Source organism: Panulirus ornatus, chromosome 64, assembly GCF_036320965.1.
Source record: "Panulirus ornatus isolate Po-2019 chromosome 64, ASM3632096v1, whole genome shotgun sequence".
NCBI lineage: Eukaryota > Metazoa > Arthropoda > Malacostraca > Decapoda > Palinuridae > Panulirus > Panulirus ornatus.
In genome coordinates this window covers 22,010,035-22,034,644 of record NC_092287.1, presented here as the reverse complement: position 1 = coordinate 22,034,644, position 24,610 = coordinate 22,010,035, and the positions used below count along the sequence as shown (strand labels likewise).

At 51.1% G+C, this 24,610-nt stretch overlaps 1 protein-coding gene across 3 annotated transcripts in view; it reads right to left on the bottom strand.

The window, feature by feature from the left end:
• Nucleotides 1-24,610, bottom strand: part of LOC139746090 (uncharacterized) — a 91,270-nt gene that overhangs the window by 44,249 nt on the left and 22,411 nt on the right. For all 3 annotated transcript variants that reach the window (XM_071656920.1, XM_071656922.1, XM_071656921.1), the window contains exon 2: nucleotides 8,128-9,662. In XM_071656920.1, coding sequence (XP_071513021.1) covers nucleotides 8,128-8,519 — 392 coding nt within the window. In that variant the 5' untranslated portion in view covers nucleotides 8,520-9,662. The remainder of the gene's footprint in view (nucleotides 1-8,127; nucleotides 9,663-24,610) is intronic.

Below are 24,610 nucleotides of genomic sequence, written 5' to 3'. Positions count from 1 at the left end.
CTATAAATACTACAGCCACATCCTAGGAGGCTATGGATACTACATCCACATCCTACGATGCTATGAATACCACAGCCACATCCTAGGAGGCTATGAATACCACAGCCACATATAGGAGGCTATGAATACCACAGCCACATCCTAGGATGCTATGAATACCAAAGCCACATCCTAGGAGACTATGAACACCACAGCCACATCCTAGGAGGCTATGAATACCAGAGCCACATCCTAGGAGGCTATGAATACCACAGCCACATCCTAGGAGGCTATGAATACTACAGCTACATCCTAGGAGGCTGTGAATACCAGAGCCACATCCTAGGAGGCTATGAATACCACAGCCACGTCCTAGGAGGCTACGAATACTACAGCCACATCCTAGGAGGCTATGAATACCAGAGCCACATCCAAGGAGGCTATGAATACCAGAGCCACATCCTAGGAGGCTATAAATACTACAGCCACATCCTAGGAGGCTATGAATACTAAATCCACATCCTAGGATGCTATGAATACCACAGCCACATCCTGGGAGGCTATGAATACCACAGCCACATATAGGAGGCTATGAATACCACAGCCACATCCTAGGATGCTATGAATACCAAAGCCACATCCTAGGAGACTATGAACACCACAGCCACATCCTAGGAGGCTATGAATACCACAGCCACATCCTAGGAGGCTATGAATACCACAGCCACATCGTAGGAGGCTATGAATACCACAGCCACATCCTAGGAGGCTATGAATACCACAGCCACATCCTAGGAGGCTATGAATACCACAGCCACATCCTAGGATGCTATGAATACTACAGCCACATTCTAGGAGGCTATGAATACCACAGCCACATCCTAGGAGGCTATGAATACTACAACCACATCCTAGGAGGCTATGAATACCACAGCCACATCCTAGGAGGCTATGAATACCACAGCCACATCCTAGGAGGCTATAAATACCACAGCCACATCCTAGGAGGTTATGAATACCACAGCCACATCCTAGGAGGCTATGAATACTACAGCCACATCCTAGGAGGCTATGAATACCACAGCCACATCCTAGGAGACTATAAATGCCACAGCCACATCCTAGGAGGTTATGAATACCACAGCCACATCCTAGGAGGCTATGAATACTACAGCCACATTCTAGGAGGCTATGAATACCACAGTCACATCCTAGGAGACTATGAACACCACAGCCACATCCTAGGAGGCTATGAATACCAGAGCCACATCCTAGGAGGCTATGAATACCAGAGTCACATCCTAGGAGGCTATGAATACCAAAGGCACATCCTAGGAGGCTATGAATACCACAGCCACATCCTAGGATGCTATGAATACTACAGCCACATTCTAGGAGGCTATGAATACCACAGCCACATCCTAGGAGGCTATGAATACTAGAGCCACATCCTAGGAGGCTATGAATACCAGAGCCACATCCTCGTCACGACACCAGCAGCAGGAAGCCACCACCACCAGCGGCCATGCATGTCCAATGTCAACAAAGCACGCAGCCCCCATAGCAGGCGACGTGCTCTAGCCATACAATCAATAATTGCTCTTAACCACTAAAGAGATATTGGAGAGCCTTAAGAATTCGCATAGAAATATATACATCACTAAAATACATAACGTCTAAAGCTTAAAATGTCTCTATTGAGCTCAGAGGGCTGGCTGCAGCCTATCAACACGGGATGGGTCACGCCCTTCTGTGAAATGGAGCTGTGGCCTCCCTAACTCATAATGGCGTGGCAAGATCTATGTATAATACTGCCTGCTCCAGGCCCTCATGACAGAATGTTTCCTTTACAGATGGAGGATTCACATGGCAACCCTGTGGCAACACCAGTCACGATTCGAAGAAGAAAATGAAAAAGAAAAGGTCAAAACATGCGTTAAAGTGTGTAAGTTATCAGTTTAATTTTTAGTTTCGTGTATGAGACCGGCCATGTATGCGACCAGTGCATGGAAACTAATGTAAATTATCCTTAATGAAATACCTGTGTATAGAAAGACACAGTACGTACATCTGTATAATGCGACATACTATCCTAGGAAGAGTGTACAGTAGTGATGTACAGACATAAGACTGTACAGTAGTGATGTACGGATATAAAACTGTACAGTAGTACACACCGAGTGATCGTCTTACGGTGCTTAAATTAACGAGCAACAATTAACCAGAAACAATTTGATGTTATCATCATTAATAACAACCCTTGTAGGACGCCGCTATGTACGCTAATCGTTAGCACACTCATTCCAGCTATTATATCCAGGAGGACTGAAGCCTGTTACTATACCCAGGTGTCCCTGATATGATTCTGCACGAGAATCAATTAATTTTTATTACCATTCACACGTCCAGTGCATGACTGTTCACCTGGTGGCGACATTCGAGTATCAGAGAAGATATCTTTAAAGTCTATTCACGAATGTTGGTCTTTTATTGTTGGTTCTGTATGTCACGAAAGATAAGGCTTTTCCTTGCATTTAACATGATAAGGTATCTCCTTACATTTAGATAAAGGTATCTTCTCAAATTAAGAAAGATAAGCTAAATGTCTACATTAATCATGATAAGCTATCTTCTTACATTAAGTAAGCTTTCTTATTACATTAAGATAAGCTATCTTCTTACATTAAGTAAGCTTTCTTATTACATTAAGATAAGCTATCTTCTTACATTAAGTAAGCTATTTTCTTACATTAAGATAAGCTATCTTCTTACATTAAGTAAGCTATTTTCTTACATTAAGATAAGCTATGTCCTTACATTAAACAAATACATTTTCTTACTTTAAGCAAGATAATCTATCTCCTTACCATATGCCACATAAGTTAAGCAATAAGCAATTCCTGTGAAATCTTTACGTGGTACAAGGGATGCCACATCTGTAGTATTCCTTTCTGTCATTTAGTGAAATCATGTGACAATATTTAGGCTACGTTGCTGATTATATTTAACGTGTTAAAAGCTCAGTGTGTACATGAACTATAGAGGTTGTAAGTCACTCAGGGGCGTCTTTCACAACACCAGACAGGGGCTATGGTTTACTATGAGTTTACACGCGCTTCATCCAGGTCTGTGGCAGTGGTGGGGGCAACTAGCGTCGACAGGTCACTGGTAACCAGGATCAGGCCACAGGTACACGAGACAGGTCACTAGTAACCAGGCTCAGGCAACAGATACACTAGACAGGTCACTAGTAACCAGGATCAGGCTACAAGTACACTAGACAGGTCACTGGTAACCAGGATCAGGCTACAAGTACACGAGACAGGTCACTGGTAACCAGGATCAGGCTACAAGTACACGAGACAGGTCACTGGTAACCAGGATCAGGCTACAGGTACACGAGACAGGTCACTGGTAACCAGGATCAGGCTACAGGTACACGAGACAAGTCACTGGTAACCAGGATCAGGCTACAGGTACACCAGACAGGTCACTGGTAACCAGGATCAGGCTACAGGTACACCAGACAGGTCACTGGTAACCAGGATCAGGCTACAAGTACACGAGACAGGTCACTGGTAACCAGGATCAGGCTACAGGTACACCAGACAGGTCACTGGTAACCAGGATCAGGCAACAGGTACACGAGATAGGTAGGATCCTCCCCAGACAGGATCCTAAGGAAGATCCAGGTAGGTTCCCCCAGCTAGGTCCCCCTCGTAGATCCACCAGGAAGGTCCCCCCCAGACAGGAATCCAGGTAGGACCCCAGGAAGGTAGGTCCCCCCAAGGCAGGACCCCAGGCAGGATCCCAGGCATGTCCCGCAAGTGGGTCCCCCAGGCAGGAACCTAAGGAGGACCCCAAGTAGGATCTCTCAGGCAAGACCCCCCGTAGGATCCCCCAGGCCCTAGGACCCTAGGTAGGTTCCCCCAGGCCCTAGGACCCTAGGTAGGTTCCCCCTGGCCCTAGGACCCTAGGTAGGATCCCCCAGGCCCTAGGACCCCAGGTAGGTTCCCCGAGGCCCTAGGACCCCAGGTAGGATCCCCCTGGCCCTAGGACCCCAGGTAGGATCCCCCAGCAGGCCCTAGGACCCCAGGTAGGTTCCCCAGGCCCTAGGACCCCAGGTAGGATCCCCCAGCAGGCCCTAGGACCCCAGGTAGGATCCCCCAGCAGGCCCTAGGACCCCAGGTAGGTTCCCCAGGCCCTAGGACCCCAGGTAGGATCCCCCAGCAGGCCCTAAGACCCCAGGTAGGTTCCCCAGGCACTAGGACCCCAGGTAGGATCCCCCAGCAGGCCCTAAGACCCCAGGTAGGTTCCCCCAGGCCCTAGGACCCCAGGTAGGATCCCCCAGCAGGCCCTAGGACCCCAGGTAGGATCCCCCAGCAGGCCCTAGGACCCTAGGTAGGTTCCCCAGGCACTAGGACCCTAGGTAGGATCCCCCAGGCACTAGGACCCCAGGTAGGATCCCCCAGCAGGCCCTAGGACCCCTGGTAGGATCCCCCAGCAGGCCCTAGGACCCTAGGTAGGTTCCCCCAGGCCCTAGGACCCTAGGTAGGATCCCCCAGCAGGCCCTAGGACCCTAGGTAGGTTACCCCAGGCCCTAGGACCCCAGGTAGGATCCCCCAGCAGGCCCTAGGACCCCAGGTAGGATCCCCCAGCAGGCCCTAGGACCCCAACCACATCCTATTACTCTACTCAGTAACACATCATTTGGCCTCCTAAACCCATGCCGGTCTCATGTCATATGTAGACTCGTTCGACCCCGTGAGACACCGTGCCCTTCGGTGCCTCATAGTTTCTCTCGTGAACTGGAAACGCCAACATTCGGGAGGGTCCCTACATGTTCCCACTAGGGTCCCTACATGTTCCCACCAGGGTCCCTACATGTTCCCACTAGGGTCCCTACATGTTCCCACTAGGGTCCCTACATGTTCCCACCAGGGTCCCTACATGTTCCCACCAGGGTCCCTACATGTTCCCACCAGGGTCCCTACATGTTCCCACCAGGGTCCCTACATGTTCCCACCAGGGTCCCTACATGTTCCCACCAGGGTCCCTACATGTTCCCACTAGGGTCCCTACATGTTCCCACCAGGGTCCCTACATGTTCCCACCAGGGTCCCTACATGTTCCCACTAGGGTCCCTACATGTTCCCACTAGGGTCCCTACATGTTCCCACCAGGGTCCCTACATGTTCCCACCAGGGTCCCTACATGTTCCCACTAGGGTCCCTACATGTTCCCACCAGGGTCCCTACATGTTCCCACCAGGGTCCCTACATGTTCCCACTAGGGTCCCTACATGTTCCCACCAGGGTCCCTACATGTTCCCACCAGGGTCCCTACATGTTCCCACCAGGGTCCCTACATGTTCCCACTAGGGTCCCTACATGTTCCCACCAGGGTCCCTACATGTTCCCACTAGGGTCCCTACATGTTCCCACCAGGGTCCCTACATGTTCCCACTAGGGTCCCTACATGTTCCCACCAGGGTCCCTACATGTTCCCACCAGGGTCCCTACATGTTCCCACCAGGGTCCCTACATGTTCCCACTAGGGTCCCTACATGTTCCCACCAGGGTCCCTACATGTTCCCACCAGGGTCCCTACATGTTCCCACTAGGGTCCCTACATGTTCCCACCAGGGTCCCTACATGTTCCCACCAGGGTCCCTACATGTTCCCACCAGGGTCCCTACATGTTCCCACCAGGGTCCCTACATGTTCCCACCAGGGTCCCTACATGTTCCCACTAGGGTCCCTACATGTTCCCACCAGGGTCCCTACATGTTCCCACTAGGGTCCCTACATGTTCCCACCAGGGTCCCTACATGTTCCCACCAGGGTCCCTACATGTTCCCACCAGGGTCCCTACATGTTCCCACTAGGGTCCCTACATGTTCCCACCAGGGTCCCTACATGTTCCCACCAGGGTCCCTACATGTTCCCACTAGGGTCCCTACATGTTCCCACCAGGGTCCCTACATGTTCCCACTAGGGTCCCTACATGTTCCCACTAGGGTCCCTACATGTTCCCACCAGGGTCCCTACATGTTCCCACCAGGGTCCCTACATGTTCCCACCAGGGTCCCTACATGTTCCCACCAGGGTCCCTACATGTTCCCACTAGGGTCCCTACATGTTCCCACCAGGGTCCCTACATGTTCCCACTAGGGTCCCTACATGTTCCCACCAGGGTCCCTACATGTTCCCACTAGGGTCCCTACATGTTCCCACCAGGGTCCCTACATGTTCCCACCAGGGTCCCTACATGTTCCCACCAGGGTCCCTACATGTTCCCACTAGGGTCCCTACATGTTCCCACCAGGGTCCCTACATGTTCCCACTAGGGTCCCTACATGTTCCCACCAGGGTCCCTACATGTTCCCACTAGGGTCCCTACATGTTCCCACCAGGGTCCCTACATGTTCCCACCAGGGTCCCTACATGTTCCCACCAGGGTCCCTACATGTTCCCACCAGGGTCCCTACATGTTCCCACTAGGGTCCCTACATGTTCCCACTAGGGTCCCTACATGTTCCCACCAGGGTCCCTACATGTTCCCACCAGGGTCCCTACATGTTCCCACTAGGGTCCCTACATGTTCCCACCAGGGTCCCTACATGTTCCCACCAGGGTCCCTACATGTTCCCACCAGGGTCCCTACATGTTCCCACTAGGGTCCCTACATGTTCCCACTAGGGTCCCTACATGTTCCCACCAGGGTCCCTACATGTTCCCACCAGGGTCCCTACATGTTCCCACTAGGGTCCCTACATGTTCCCACTAGGGTCCCTACATGTTCCCACTAGGGTCCCTACATGTTCCCACTAGGGTCCCTACATGTTCCCACCAGGGTCCCTACATGTTCCCACCAGGGTCCCTACATGTTCCCACCAGGGTCCCTACATGTTCCCACTAGGGTCCCTACATGTTCCCACCAGGGTCCCTACATGTTCCCACCAGGGTCCCTACATGTTCCCACCAGGGTCCCTACATGTTCCCACCAGGGTCCCTACATGTTCCCACCAGGGTCCCCAGCTTCTGAGGGAGAGACTCCCAGTTAAGTAGAGGCCACAGCTGCCATTTAGTGAGAGAGAGAAAGAGGAGCGGCAGAGAGAGAGAGAGAGAGAGAGAGAGAGAGAGAGAGAGAGAGAGAGAGAGAGAGAGAGAGAGAGAGAGAGAGCGTCTACAGGAGAGGTCATGCGGGTTGACAGAGATAACGCCATCCGGTCAGAAGGCGCAAGTTGCCACAAAGGCTCTCGCACTCCTACCTCACCCGCCCCACCATGACTGATGGCCTCCTCTTTTAATTTGTACCTTCCTCCTGGATCCATTATGATCACGACCTACACCATTATCCTGGTGTGCGAGGGGGCAGGGGACCAGATTAACTTTATAACTCTCTACCATCCTCCTCCCTGTCTCTGTGTGTCTAGTACCCACGAAGGTGTACGAGAGTCCTGCTGCCATTTCTTCACTGACTCAGTCACCTCACCTCCTCGAAGTCCTGTGTCACTTCAGCACTCAGCCCCATCCTCTATCCCCACCCCTCTCACTCATGTGCCGAACTGCTTATCAAGGTATTAACTACCTTACGTCCTCCCCTAACTTTTACCCTCCTACTCCCCTAATCTAACTCGCATGTGGGTTTATGAAATTCAGAGGTCTAACTTGGTTGCCAGGAATATGCATACCATGAACTGTCATGGATTTCAGCGGGCGTCGTATGTGGGTTTATGAAATTCAGAGGTTTCAACTTGGTTGCTAGGAAGGTGCCTAGGAAGCCAAAGAGGACTTGCGAGTGTGGTTGAATGACCTGAAGTGCCTAGGAAGCAAAAGAGGACTTAAGAGTGTGGTTGACTGACCTAGGAAGCAAAAGAGGACTTAAGAGTGTAGTTGACTGACCTAGGAAGCAAAAGAGGACTTAAGAGTGTGGTTGACTGACCTAGGAAGCAAAAGAGGACTTAAGAGTGTGCTTGACTGACCTAGGAAGCAAAAGAGGACTTAAAGAGTGTGGTTAACTGACCTAGGAAGCCAAAGAGGACTTAAGAGTGTGCTTGACTGACCTAGGAAGCAAAAGAGGACTTAAGAGTGTGGTTGACTGACCTAGGAAGCAAAAGAGGACTTGCGAGTGTGGTTGACTGACCTGATAAACATGAGGGTGTGTACGGACAGCATGAGGCCCAGGCCCACTGTGTAGGCGTTGAAGTAACAGAAAGTCTTGGTGAAGGTCCAGTCCCCTTGCACTATAGTCACGACGGCAATGGGCATGTCCAGCACCGCCACTAGGATGTCCGCCACGGCCAAGTTGGCCAGGAGGAGGTTGGTCCTGGTGCGCATCCCGCGGTGCCTGGCGATCGTCATGATCACCATGACGTTGCCGACCAGGGCCAGCACCATGGAGAGCACCAGGAACACCGACAGCGTCACCACCACCCCGAGGCCGTAATCGATAGAAGTGTCCGGCTTGACGGTGCCCGTGCCGTTCACGCTCGACTGCGACAGCTCGGAGAGCTCCTCCTCCGTCAGGCAGTCCATCCTTCCTCAGTGACACGGTGACGCACACGAGGACAGTAGGTGAGGAGGCTGCAGGAGGTGGGTGAGAGGCGTCCTCCTTGGCCTACGGGTGGGTGGGAGGCGTCCTCCTTGGCCTACGGGTGGGTGGGAGGCGTCCTCCTTGGCCTACAGGTGGGTGGGAGGCGTCCTCCTTGGCCTACAGGTGGGTGGGAGGCGTCCTCCTGGCCTACAGGTGGGTGGGAGGCGTCCTCCTTGGCCTACAGGTGGGTGGGAGGCGTCCTCCTGGCCTACAGGTGGGTGGGAGGCGTCCTCCTGGCCTACAGGTGGGTGGGAGGCGTCCTCCTGGCCTACAGGTGGGTGGGAGGCGTCCTCCTGGCCTACAGGTGGGTGGGAGGCGTCCTCCTGGCCTACAGGTGGGTGGGAGGCGTCCCCCTGGCCTGCAGGTGTTGAGGCGTCGCTGTGGATTGTGGTGGGCCACTGGTAGACGCAGGGGCGTCCTCTGTGGGTGGCGGTGGGCCAGAGGTGGGCGGTGAGTCGTGCACGTGGATGGCGATGGTTACAAAATGGGTGAGCAGTCGCTCTGGTAGGGTGAAGGTGGGGTGGGTCTCGGGTCGTCTACATGGGCGGAGGGCTGGGGGCTGTCCCCCCCATGTTAGTGATAACCCTGTGGGGCCTGGGGGTGTAGGAAGCCTCGGGGGTCTAGTGTTGGCCGGCCCGCACAGCCACCTTCAGCACTCACACTACACCCACACCAGCGTCAGCACTCACACTACACCCACGCAAGCGTCAGTACACTATACACACACACCAGCGTCAGTACACGACACCCACACACCAGCGTCAGTACACTACACCCACGTAAGCGTCAGTACACTATACACACACCAGCGTCAGCACACACTACACCCACACACCAGCGTCAGCACACACTACACCCACACACCAGCGTCAGCACAAACTACACCCACACACCAGCGTCAGCACACACTACACCCACACACCAGCGTCAGCACACACTACACCCACACACCAGCGTGAGCGCACACGGCACCCACACACCAGCGTCAGCGCACACTACACCCACACACCAGCGTCAGCACACACTACACCCACACACCAGCGTTAGGACACCTTCCCCAGCAGGCACGCCAAACTCTCCACCTCCTGCAAAGGAAAAAATCAAAACGTCATCACATTAGCTACACAAGTCGGTCTATCTCAAGTTATTAATACGAAAATAAAAAGTAAATAAAAATCAAATTTTGAAATAAATATCTGAAGATTTTTAAAACCTTTCTAGTCGAAAAAACGTTAACATGATGAACAAATACTTTGAAAAACTTTATATATATATATATATATATATATATATATATATATATATATATATATATATATATATATATATATATGCACTTAAAACCTTCACCAGACTTATTTTCTTGTCAAGTTACCCCACAGTTAACAGTCAAGGTAATTAAGAAACAGTTAATTTCCAGTTTGAATAACCTACCAGTTAATAGTTCCCCACTAACACGTAAGTCACTGCAAACTGTCACTGTTCTAAATCACTATATTCTCTGTAATCTGAAATTCACTGCATTAAAGAAATACTTTTTAGTGTGTGTGTGTGTGTGTGTGTGTGTGTGTGTGTGTGTGTGTGTGTGTGTCCCAAAAAAGGACCGGTCTGGCTTTATATTGATAACACTGCTGTACATCCTGTAACGTCTTATGTAACACATACACACACACACACATAGAGGCGTTACAACACACAGTAACACACAAAACCTTAACACAACAGTACAAGTACGTAACACCTCGCGACACAACACGAGAAATATCACCACACACACACACACACACACATAGAGGCGTTACAACACACAGTAACACACAAAACCGTAACACAACAGTACAAGTACGTAACACCTCGCGACACAACACGAGAAATATCACCACACACACACACACACACACACACACACACACACACACACTTGCGAAACACAACACACAACACTCGAACAACCCAGAGTACGAGTGATCACAACACTACATATACATACACTGTCTCAAATCACAACACATAAGAATATCAATGTATCTCAACAACAATAACAACCCCTCCCCCCCTAAAATAACATACAACAGAGCACAACACACAACCACAAACCAGCTATCACAACACACCACACAACAGAGCACAACACACAACCACAAACCAGCTATCACAACACCACACAACACCACACAACACAAGATCTATCACTGATGGATCCCACTTAGGTACAAAGAAAAATAAACGATTCTCAGAAAATTTGAAAAAAAAATCATGGAAATTTGATTTTTTTTTTCATCGGAAAATTTGAAAAAAAAGATCATGGAAATTTGATTTTTTTTCTCGGAAAATTTGAAAAAATCATGAAAATTTGAATTTTTTTCTCGGAAAATCTGAAAAAAAATAATGAAAATTTGAATTTTTTCTCGGAAAATTTGAAAAAAAAATAATGAAAATTTGAAAAAAAAAAAATCATGGAAATTTGAATTTTTTTCACCATAATTCATAGCAATCATATCTACAGTTAGGAAACTCCCTTGATGACATTTCCCGAATATGATCTTGTGTGTTGATGGCATCCATTCGAAGAAACTCCTGAGTTACGGAGCAGAGATCATACATATATATTTATGATTTAATTTACCAATCTAATTCTAAAATTGACTCTGGACATCCTTACTGCTAGGGTAATGAATCTAAAATGTCTTTCCTTATGACCCGACGTTACTGCACGAATACCAAGTCATCTACAAGACCTTTTGTGACCCCACGGCAGTGAACCCTGAACCCCCCTTTTGACCATTTTCACCTTCAAATCCATAGGATCTTGTCCTTTAAACAACTCCCTTCCACACCAGTGTTAACGACAGTTCACTCGTTAAACCTTCTGGTATTTACCAGCAACGAAAACATGTACAGGACAAGAAGACTCAAGTGTACACAGCATTGATTGCTCTCCAGGAAACTGGTCCATCCATCATTCCCTCTCTCTGCTTCTACAAGCCGATAACACTGGCCTACGTACCCGGTTCCTATAGATACCCCTTCCCAGGTGGGACATGAGCATCATGACCAGGTAGATCATCTCGCTAAACATCGACAGTTTGCTCTCGGACCCCAACACCAGACTTGGTCTAACTATGAAGACGTAGTTCGTGCTGAACCCCAAACTGCATTTGCCCGCGAGGAAGGAAACCTTCATCATTCCATACCCAACACGTAATGTGTTTTTGATCTCTCATAATGATATCAATGTTATCGACTGTACGCATTAACTGTGTCTTGTTCCAAATACGCACCTCAGCGTATATATAATTTGTTTTGGCGTTTCTAATGTGACTGTGAAGTTAACAAGATATTCTGTATATGTATGACCGATTGTAAACATGTTTTGTATGACACAGATATTGTTACCTATGTTGCTGGCTGTCAGTAGCCCTCACTATCCCGTAACTGTATATCATGTATTGATGTATGATATATCATGTATTGATGTATGCTACACCTCCCTCCCTCCTGACGCGAAGGGGGACCACATTGGGTCCCCCCCACTCACTCGGGCCCACCATCTGTCACCCTCCTATGTCCATGTACTGTACCCACTGTATGTTCTATACTGGCCTCCCTCCACCTACCCACTAAATATGTGCCCTTCACCCATACTCTCACTGAAATAACGTCTCTGTAATATACAGCGACTCTCCGTTTCCTTCCTCCTGTAAGGGGGTCATATACCAATGCACGTGAGGGCAGAAGAGGGCCCGGGGAGAGGGGGGGTTGACCCCTGACTCAGTATTACCAACGTACTGGTCAGTGGTTGACCTTCGACAACGAACTGAATCGCTGGATCAAAACACACAGAGCTACACCCTACCAGCCACACACACACAGCACTACACCCTACCAGCCACACACTACACCCTACCAGCCACACACACACAGCACTACACCCTACCAGCCACACACTACACCCCAGCAGCCACACACTCAGCACTACACCCTACCAGCCACACACTACACCCTACCAGCCACACACACACAGCACTACATCCTACCAGCCACACACTACACCCCAGCAGCCACACACACACAGCACTACACCCAACCAGCCACACAAACAGCACTACACCCTACCAACCACACATACACAGCACTACACCCAACCAGCCACACACACACAGCACTACACCCAACCAGCCACACACTACACCCCAGCAGCCACACACACACAGCACCACACCCAACCAGCCACAAACACACACACAGCACTACACCCAACCAGCCACACACTACACCCCAGCAGCCATACACAGCAGCACGCTACACCCTACGACACACAGGTGACACCTCATCAGCCCCGACACCTTCTCTGGTATTCATATAACACCCAAAATAGATCGTGTCTACACATGTGCTTGCCTGCAGCCAGCCTCTTGGCCCGTCTGCCTCGCCTACTGCCACCCTACATACTTGCTCGACATATTCCAGAAGCACAACATAGGCGTCGGTGCCAATCTGGCCACATGACTTGACACTGAACCTTTTCACAGTATTCCTAGCCATGTGGGTGGGTTGGGGATATTCCCAGCAGGGTGGTGGGTGGGGGATGGGGACATTCCCAGTAGGGTGGTGGGTGGGTTGGGGATATTCCCAGCAGGGTGGTGGGTGGGTTGGGGATATTCCCAGCTGGGTGGTGGGTGGGTTGGGGACATTCCCAGTAGGGTAGGGGTGGGTGGGTTGGGGATATTCCCAGCTGGGTGGTGGGTGGGTTGGGGACATTTCCAGCAGAGTGGTGGGTGGGTTGGGGATATTCCCAGCAGGGTGGTGGGTGGGTTGGGGATATTCCCAGCAGGGTGGTGGGTGGGTTGGGGATATTCCCAGCTGGGTGGTGGGTGGGTTGGGGATATTCCCAGCAGGGTGGTGGGTGGGTTGGGGATATTCCCAGCAGGGTGGTGGGTGGGTTGGGGATATTCCCAGCTGGGTGGTGGGTGGGTTGGGGATATTCCCAGCAGGGTGGTGGGTGGGTTGGGGATATTCCCAGCAGGGTGGTGGGTGGGTTGGGGATATTCCCAGCTGGGTGGTGGGTGGGTTGGGGATATTCCCAGCTGGGTGGTGGGTGGGTTGGGGATATTCCCAGCAGGGTGGTGGGTGGGTTGGGGATATTCCCAGTAGGGTAGGGATGGGTTGGGGATATTCCCAGCTGGGTGGTGGGTGGGTTGGGGATATTCCCAGCAGGGTGGTGGGTGGGTTGGGGATATTCCCAGCAGAGTGGTGGGTGGGTTGGGGATATTCCCAGCAGGGTGGTGGGTGGGTTGGGGATATTCCCAGCAGAGTGGTGGGTGGGTTGGGGATATTCCCAGCTGGGTGGTGGGTGGGTTGGGGATATTCCCAGCAGAGTGGTGGGTGGGTTGGGGATATTCCCAGCAGGGTGGTGGGTGGGTTGGGGATATTCCCAGCAGGGTGGTGGGTGGGTTGGGGATATTCCCAGCAGAGTGGTGGGTGGGTTGGGGATATTCCCAGCAGGGTGGTGGGTGGGTTGGGGATATTCCCAGCTGGGTGGTGGGTGGGTTGGGGATATTCCCAGCTGGGTGGTGGGTGGGTTGGGGACATTCCCAGCTGGGTGGTGGGTGGGTTGGGGACATTCCCAGCTGGGTGGTGGGTGGGTTGGGGATATTCCCAGCAGGGTGGTGGGTGGGTTGGGGACATTCCCAGCTGGGTGGTGGGTGGGTTGGGGACATTCCCAGCTGGGTGGTGGGTGGGTTGGGGATATTCCCAGCTGCGTGGTGGGTGGGTTGGGGATATTCCTAGCTGGGTGGTGGGTGGGTTGTGGACATTCCCAGCAGTGTGGTGGGTGGGTTGGGGACATTTCCAGCAGAGTGGTGGGTGGGTTGGGGATATTCCCAGCTGCGTGGTGGGTGGGTTGGGGATATTCCTAGCTGGGTGGTGGGTGGGTTGTGGACATTCCCAGCTGGGTGGTGGTGGGTGGGTTGGGGATATTCCCAGCAGGGTGGAGGTGGGTGGGTTGGGGATATTCCCAGCAGGGTGGAGGTGGGTGGGTTGGGGATATTCCCAGCAGGGTGGAGGTGGGTGGGTTGGGGACATTTCCAGCAGGGTGGAGGTGGGTGGGTTGGGGATATTCCAAGCAGGGTGGAGGTGGGTGGGTTGGGGATATTCCCAGCAGGGTGGAGGTGGGTGGGTTGGGGATATTCCCAGCAGGGTGGAGGTGGGTGGGTTGGGGACATTTCCAGCAGGGTGGAGGTGGGTGGGTTGGGGATATTCCAAGCAGGGTGGAGGTGGGTGGGTTGGGGATATTCCCAGCTGGGTTGGGGGTGGGTTGGGGACATTCCCAGCAGCAGTGTGGGTTTTTTTTGGACAATTCCAGCAGGGTGGTAGGTGGGTGTGGGCATTTAAGACAACCTACCAACATTACCCTGCATCATTAAGGTGCGCCAGGACTCTGGGTGGGGGAAGGGGGGTGAGATGACCTGGCCTTAAACACCTGAGGGTCAGGTCATACGCCCGGCCGTAACCATCGTGCTCAAAGGGATCGAGTTTCGACCACCAAGCTCCTAATTCCACGTTTGAGAGGGATATGAGCTCCTCACTCCACGTTCGAGAAGGATATGAGGTCCTCACTCCACGTTCGAGAAGGATATGAGCTCCTCACTCCACGTTCGAGAAGGATATGAGCTCCTCACTCCACGTTCGAGAGAGATATGAGCTCCTCACTCCATGTTCGAGAGAGATATGAGCTCACTCACTCCACGTTCGAGAGAGATATGAGCTCCTCACTCCATGTTCGAGAGAGATATGAGCTTACTCACTCCACGTTCGAGAGAGATATGAGCTCCTCACTCCACGTTCGAGAGAGATATGAGCTCCTCACTCCATGTTCGAGAGAGATATGAGCTCACTCACTCCACGTTCGAGAGAGATATGAGCTCCTCACTCCACGTTCGAGAGAGATATGAGCTCCTCACTCCACGTTCGAGAGAGATATGAGCTTACTCACTCCACGTTCGAGAGAGATATGAGCTCACTCACTCCACGTTCGAGAGAGATATGAGCTCACTCACTCCACGTTCGAGAGGGATATGAGCTCCTCACTCCACGTTCGAGAGAGATATGAGCTCACTCACTCCACGTTCGAGAGAGATATGAGCTCACTCACTCCACGTTCGAGAGAGATATGAGCTCACTCACTCCACGTTCGAGAGAGATATGAGCTCACTCACTCCACGTTCGAGAGAGATGTGAGCTCCTCACTCCACGTTCGAGAGAGATATGAGCTCCTCACTCCACGTTCGAGAGAGATATGAGCTCCTCACTCCACGTTCGAGAGAGATGTGAGCTCCTCACTCCACGTTCCAGAGAGATGAGAGCTCCTCACTCCACGTTCGAGAGAGATATGAGCTCACTCACTCCACGTTCGAGAGAGATATGAGGTCCTCACTCCACGTTCGAGAGAGATATGAGCTCACTCACTCCACGTTCGAGAGAGATATGAGCTCACTCACTCCACGTTCGAGAGAGATATGAGGTCCTCACTCCACGTTCGAGAGAGATATGAGCTCACTCACTCCACGTTCGAGAGAGATGTGAGCTCCTCACTCCATGTTCGAGAGAGATATGAGCTCACTCACTCCACGTTCGAGAGAGATATGAGCTCACTCACTCCACGTTCGAGAGGGATATGAGCTCCTCACTCCACGTTCGAGAGAGATGTGAGCTCCTCACTCCACGTTCGAGAGAGATATGAGCTCCTCACTCCACGTTCGAGAGAGATATGAGCTCCTCACTCCACGTTCGAGAGAGATATGAGCTCCTCACTCCACGTTCGAGAGAGATGTGAGCTCCTCACTCCACGTTCCAGAGAGATGAGAGCTCCTCACTCCACGTTCCAGAGAGATATGAGGTCCTCACTCCACGTTCGAGAGAGATATGAGCTCACTCACTCCACGTTCGAGAGAGATGTGAGCTCCTCACTCCATGTTCGAGAGAGATATGAGCTCCTCACTCCACGTTCGAGAGAGATATGAGCTCACTCACTCCACGTTCGAGAGATATGAGCTCCTCACTCCATGTTCGAGAGAGATATGAGCTCACTCACTCCACGTTCGAGAGAGATATGAGCTCCTCACTCCACGTTCGAGAGAGATATGAGCTCCTCACTCCACGTTCGAGAGAGATATGAGCTCCTCACTCCACGTTCGAGAGAGATATGAGCTCACTCACTCCACGTTCGAGAGGGATATGAGCTCCTCACTCCATGTTCGAGAGAGATATGAGCTCCTCACTCCACGTTCGAGAGAGATATGAGCTCACTCACTCCACGTTCGAGAGAGATATGAGCTCCTCACTCCACGTTCGAGAGAGATATGAGCTCCTCACTCCACGTTCGAGAGAGATATGAGCTCACTCACTCCACGTTCGAGAGAGATATGAGCTCACTCACTCCACGTTCGAGAGAGATTCGACAGTTCGTCTCGTTCGTGCCGGTACGCTTCGCGATGCCATTTGAGCCACAGGACCGAAGTCCCACTTGCCAGGATGTATACAATAGTGTGGGCGACTCTGTGTGTGTGTCTGTGGACGATGTGAACTGCCAGGAGAAAATAAGAATAATGGCATAGACTTTACGCTGGGCCAAAGGTGCGTCTCAGGCGCGACAATATGATGAAACCACACATACTTGATGGGGTGGAGGAAGCCGCTAGCACAGTGGCACTCCCCCCAGCAAAAAGTCACATACACCAGGAGTCCAATACGTATATTCGCTTGCAGACTTAAGAAATACATTGTCTTGAATAATACAGCTGTAGTGGATACGTCTTCAAGAACCAGGACCTCCCGGAGGCAGGGACGACATGACACCTTCTAGAATGTCCTGGAGGCAGGGAAAACACGACAACTTCCAGGAACTCCTGGAGGCTGGAAAGACACGACACCTTCCAGGACCTCCTGGAGGCAGGAAAGACACGACATCTTCCAGGACCTCCTGGAGGCAGGAAAACACGACATCTTCCAGGACCTCCTGGAGGCAGAATAGACACAACACCTTCCAGGACCTCCTGGAGGCAGGAAAGACATGACGCCTTCCAGGACCTCCTGGAGGCAGGAAAGACACAACACCTTCCAGGACCTCCTGGAGGCAGGAAAGACACACCTTCCAGGACCTCCTGGAGGCAGGAAAGACACGACACCTTCCAGGACCTCCTGGAGGCAGGAAAGACACGACACCTTCCAGGACCTCCTGGAGGCAGGAAAGACACGACACCTTCCAGGACCTCCTGGAGGCAGGAAAGACACATCTTCCAGGACCTCCTGGAGGCAGAAAAGACACGACACCTTCCAGGACCTCCTGGAGGCAGGAAAGACACGACACCTTCCAGGACCTCCTGGAGGCAGGAAAGACACACCTTCCAGGACCTCCTGGAGGCAGGAAAGACACAACACCTTCCAGGACCTTCTGGAGGCAGGAAAGACACGACACCTTCCAGGACCTCCTGGAGGCAGGGAAAACACGACATCTTCCAGGACCTCCTGGAGGCAGGAAAGACACGACACCTTCCAGGACCTCCTGGAGGCAGGAAAGACACGACACCTTCCAGGACCTCCTGGAGGCAGGAAAGACACGACACCTTCCAGGACCTCCTGGAGGCAGGGAAAACACGACATCTTCCAGGACCTCCTGGAGGCAGAATAGACACAACACCTTCCAGGACCTCCTGGAGGCAGGAAAACACACCTTCCAGGACCTCCTGGAGGCAGGAAAGACACGACACCTTCCAGGACCTCCTGGAGGCAGGAAAGACACAACACCCTCCAGGACCTCCTGGAGGCAGGAAAACACACCTTCCAGGACCTCCTGGAGGCAGGAAAGCCACAACACCTTCCAGGACCTCCTGGAGGCAGGAAAGACACGACACCTTCCAGGACCTCCTGGAGGCAGGAAAGACAGGACACCTTCCAGGACCTCCTGGAGGCAGGATAGACACAACACCTTCCAGGACCTCCTGGAGGCAGAATAGACACAACACTTTCCATCATCCTCTCTCAAAACGACACAAACTATCTCTTTTAAAATGTCATCATCCACTCCACGATGCAGCACTCGACCCCAAATCAGGAACTAAACTCTGGGAACAGTTTTAAAGATCTAAGATCAAGCTCAACCCTTGAGTGCCCCTGGTTTTTAAACACGGAAACCTGGACAGTTCCGCCCCAGCCAGTCGGGTTCCTACGCCGGCGCCTTAATCTGGATAGGGCCGCACGACTCCCCTCCTCCGCAGTTCTGAGAGAGGCAAACAAACTAGTTCCGTCCATTCTGAACACTTCATAAGGTCATTGCCATACTGTGGTTGATCTTATCCAATGGATAAGTTAGTTTAATAAACCAATTTTGATGTCCCTGCCATATGACAAAGATTTAGAACAGCTCCGAGATGCTATCAGATATGTAAGGTGTTGGGTAACTCCTGTATTCTAATAGAACACCTGTGAACACTCACAGTGCATCGTCTTCTCTATATTTTTTCCCCCAGTGAAGTTGTTAGTTTGTTATAGTTTGCACTCATCACAATCCTTATTTTCCTTTAGGTTCTAATACTTGAGATTCTAAAAGGGAGAAGTTTATGTCAATTTTGTGGTTACATCAGTTGATGGAGTCAGCCAGGGGCCCCTACCAACAGCAGAGTCAGCCAGGGGGCCCCCAGCAACAGCTGAGTCAAGCCAGGGGGGCCCCGCAACTGCAGAGTCAGACAGGGGGCCCCAGCAACAGCAAAGTCAGACAGGGGCCCCCAGCTACAGCAGAGTCAGCCAGGGGGCACCCAGCAACAGCTGAGTCAAGCCAGGGGGGCCCCGCAACTGCAGAGTCAGACAGGGGGCCCCAGCAACAGCAGAGTCAGACAGGGGCCCCAGCAACAGCTGAGTCAAACCAGGGGGCCCCAGCAACAGCAGAGTCAAGCCAGGGGGCCCCCAGCAACAGCTGAGTCAAGCCAAGGGACCCCAGCAACAGCACAGTCAGCCAGGGGCCCCAGCAACGGCTGAGTCAAGCCAGGGGGCCCCCAGCAACAGCTGAGTCAAGCCAGGGGGCCCCACCCCAAAAGGGGCAGGCTTCCTGTAGCTTCAGCACTAATACCGGAGACCTCGCTCTCTCTGGTATATTTGTCTTGCTCTTGTGCGTTTCCGGTAACTAACCCACTCCCCTCTCTCTCTCTCTCTCTCTCTCTCTCTCTCTCTCTCTCTCTCTCTCTCTCTCTCTCTCTCCACCTCACAACATTTCTCTCCCTTACTCCCCTAAGGAGGGGCCAGGTGTAGCAGTGTATGACCCTCCTACGATATGTATATGCTGTGTGTGGCCTTGCTACACCTCATACAGCTATGCACGACCCTCCTATACACCCAGGTACAGCTGTGCATGACCCTTCACGACGGTATACAGCTGTGCATGACCCTTCACGACGGTATACAGCTGTGCATGACCCTTCAACACGGTACACATCCGTGCATGACCCTTCAACACGGTACACATCCGTGCATGACCCTTCAACACGGTATACATCCGTGCATGACCCTTCAACACGGTATACAGCCGTGCATGACCCTTCAACACGGTATACATCCGTGCATGACCCTTCAACACGGTATACATTCGTGCATGACCCTTCACGACGGTATACATCCGTGCATGACCCTTCAACACGGTATACATCCGTGCATGACCCTTCAACACGGTATACATCCGTGCATGACCCTTCAACACGGTATACAGCTGTGCATGACCCTTCAACACGGTATACATCCGTGCATGACCCTTCAACACGGTATACATCTGTGCATGACCCTTCAACACGGTATACATTCGTGCATGACCCTTCAACACGGTATACATCCGTGCATGACCCTTCAACACGGTACACATCCGTGCATGACCCTTCAACACGGTATACATTCGTGCATGACCCTTCAACACCAGCGTCAGGATCAATGGAGTACCATTACACTCCATACGAAAAGGTACAGTGCCACTTAAGGGCTGGTCCAGAGTGCCACATGGGGGAGGTACAGTGCCACTTAAGGCCAGGTCCAGAGGCCTGGAGGTACAGTGCCACTTAAGGGCTGGTCCAGAGTGCCACATGGGGGAGGTACAGTGCCACTTAAGGGCTGGTCCAGAGTGCCACATGGGGAGGTACAGTGCCACTTAAGGGCTGGTCCAGAGTGCCACATGGGGAGGTACAGTGCCACTTAAGGGCTGGTCCAGAGTGCCACATGGGGGAGGTACAGTGCCCCTTAAGGCCAGGTCCAGAGCACTACACGGAGGGCGGAGGGAGGGAGGGAGGGAGCTAGGGAGAGTGCCACTACGCCAGGAGGGCGTGGGGGCTGGAGGGAGGGAGGGAGCGTGCCACTACGCCAGGAGGGCGTGGGGCTGGAGGGAGGGAGGGAGCTAGGGAGAGTGCCACTACGCCAGGAGGGCAGGGGGCTGGAGGGAGGGAGGGAGCTAGGGAGAGTGCCACTACGCCAGGAGGGCAGGGGGCTGGAGGGAGGGAGGGAGCTAGGGAGAGTGCCACTACGCCAGGAGGGCGTAGGGCTGGAGGGAGGGAGGGAGGGAGCGTGCCACTACGCCAGGAGGGCGTGGGGCTGGAGGGAGGGAGGGAGGGAGCGTGCCACTACGCCAGGAGGGCGTGGGGCTGGAGGGAGGGAGGGAGGGAGCGTGCCACTACGCCAGGAGGAGTGAGCCAGATAGCGGCAAGCGACCTTATCGAGGAGGGACGACGGAGGCAGCATCCGGCCTGGTTATCTTGGACACATCTGTCCACCACCACCAGCAGCAGACGTGGCCCGGGCCACACTACACCCGATCACCTCCCGTGAAGTGCACACGACCACAGGAGAACGACGAAGACCATCGTCGCCTCACACTAGAGGCGGACCTAAGCAACAGACCCTCTTGGCAAGGCCAGAGATATTCACTAGAAGGAACCATACCTGCTGAAAGAACCGAAAGAGACGGACCATATACTCAAAATGTCATACGGGACTCAGAAAACAGAATATATATATATATATATATATATATATATATATATATATATATATATATATATATATATATATATATATATATATATATATTCTTTTCTTTCATACTATTCGCCATTTCCTGCGCTAGCAAGGTAGCGTTAAGAACAGAGGACTGGACCTTTGAGGGAATATCCTCACCTGGCCCCCTTCTCTGTTCCTTCTTTTGGAAAATTAAAAAAAAATGTCGCCTTCTACGACACGCAGGGAATACGTGGGAAGTATTCTTTCTCCCCTATCCCCAGTGAAAATATAAATATATATATATATATATATATATATATATATATATATATATATATATATATATATATATAAACAAATTAAACAACCATGGAGACATCACACACCCCTGTTGCAGACCGACCTTCACTGGGAACCAGTCACTCTCCTCTCTTCCTACTCGCACACATGCTTTACATCCTCGATAAAAACCTTACACTGCTTCTAGTAGTACGCAGTCTGATGGGTATAACAGGACATGGGAAGTGAGTCAGTTGTTGTTCGCCGCTGATACAGCGCTGGTGGCTGATTCAAGTGAGAAACTGCAGAAGCTGGTGACTGAATTTGGAAAAGTCTGTGAAAGGAGAAAGATGAGAGTATATGTGAATAAGAGCAAGGTTATTAGGTTTAGCAGGGTTGAGGGACAAGTTGATTAGGATGTAAGTTAGAATGGAAAAAAACTGAATGAAGTGAAGTGTTTTAGATATCTGGGAGTGGACTTAGCAGAAGATGGAACCATGGAAGCGGAAGCGAGTCACAGGATGGGGGAGGCGGCGAAGGTTCTGGGAGCGATGAAGAATGTGTGGAAGGAGAGAACGTTATCTCGGAAAGCAAAAATGGGTATGTTTGAAGGAACAATGGTTCCAACAATGTTATATGGTTGCGAGGCGTGGGCGATAGATAGAGTTGTGCGCAGGAGGGTGGATGTGTTGGAAATGAGATGTTTGAGGACAATATGCGGTGTGAGGTGGTTTGATCGAGGAAGTAATGAAAAGGTAAGAGAGATGTGTGGTAATAGAAAGAGTGTGGTCGAGAGAGCAGAAGAGGGTGTTTTGAAATGGTTTGGAAGCGGGCGGGGGGTAGCGATGCTCTGTCCTGTGGGTTGGAATGGCGCCGGGAATGGGTTGAAGGCAAGCAAGTATGAATATGTACATGTGTATATACGTATATGTCTGAGTATATATATATATATATATATATATATATATATATATATATATATATATATATATATATATATGCGTGTATGGGCGTTTATGGATAAATATATGTGTGTATGAGTGAATGGGTCGTTTTTAATCTGTTTCCTGGCGCCACCTCGTGGACGCGGGAAACGGTGAACAAGTATTATAATAATGATAATAACGATGATAATAATAGCAATAATATATATATATATATATATATATATATATATATATATATATATATATATATATATATATATAGGAAACAAATCTATTGATATACAAGAAGCAATTCAAAGACCACAAGTGGAATACACACACACGCACACACACACACAAATACGTATCCATGTTGAGCCTTTTGAATCAATAATGGCAATCTCTTCTATATGATTACGATAGGAGACATCTAAGGACTAAGTAAAAGGCGTTAACACACACACACACACACAAAAAAAAAAAAAAAGTGTAGTATACGAGATCCCATGCAACGGGTGTAAGAGAACTTATTACGGCCAGACTGGGCGGAGTCTACAGGTGAGGAGGGTTGCCAGACTAACTATACTGATGTTAGATACACACGTGACGCGAACGCCACCCCCCACCACCCCCCACGTTACTGAAATGGTTCTGAACAGCTCGAGTGACCATCGCTCCACCGTACACCACAATACAATCCATAAATGGCAAAAAAAGTATAGAAAACGGAACTCTATCTCTCTATATCGCTGTTTCCTATCATCATCAGGAGCGCCATTTGTTATGACGTAGAAACCTCCAGTCATTCGGTGGAGGCGAACACAGCCCAGGGCAGAGGATGGTGAGGTAGGAGTACCCTGTGGCTGTAGGGCGCCAGGTCAAGGGTCACGGCGCCGTTTTTAAGGGCCGGCCAGGGTCGAGCCCAAATAGGTTCGAATCCTGGCTGCGGTAGTCGGTCCATAGTCAACCCAGCTGTTCATCCTCATCCTCCCTTACGGGTTGGTCAATAAATTGGGTACTTGGCTTAGGATATCTTATATATATATATATATATATATATATATATATATATATATATATATATATATATATATATATATATATATATATATATCCTAAGCCACGTACCCAATTTATTGACCAATCCGTACGAGAAGATGAGGATGAACAGCTGGGTTGACTATGGACCGACTACCGCAGCCAGGATTCGAACCTATGTAAGCTAAATCAGGGCATTCAGCTGCCCTTTGTCGACTCAGTGACCATCATGTGACCAGCAATACACCTTCATAACCAGTGTTGTGGACATTTTCACACACAACCAAAACTACTTTTGTCCTTATACATCAACGCAGCTGGTCACAACATAGTGGGTCACAAGAGAGCTGGTCACAACAAAGCTGGTCACAACACCGGGTCACGAAAGCTGGTTACAACACAGTTGATCACAACACAGCTGGTCACAACACTGGGTCACGAGAGCTGGTTACAATACAGTTGATCACAACACAGCTGGTCACAACACTGGGTCACGAGAGCTGGTTACAACACAGTTGGTGACAAGAGAGCTGGTCACAACACAGGTGGGTCACAAGAGAGCTGGTCACAACACAGTGGGTCACAAGAGAGCTGGTCACAGCACTGTGGGTCACAAGAGAGCTGGCCACAACACAGTGGGTCACAACCCACAGCTGGTCACGAAAGCTGGTCACAACACTGTTGGTCACAAGAGAGCTGGTCATAACACAGGTGGGTCACAAGAGAGCTGGTCACAACACAGTGGGTCACAACCCAGCTGGTCA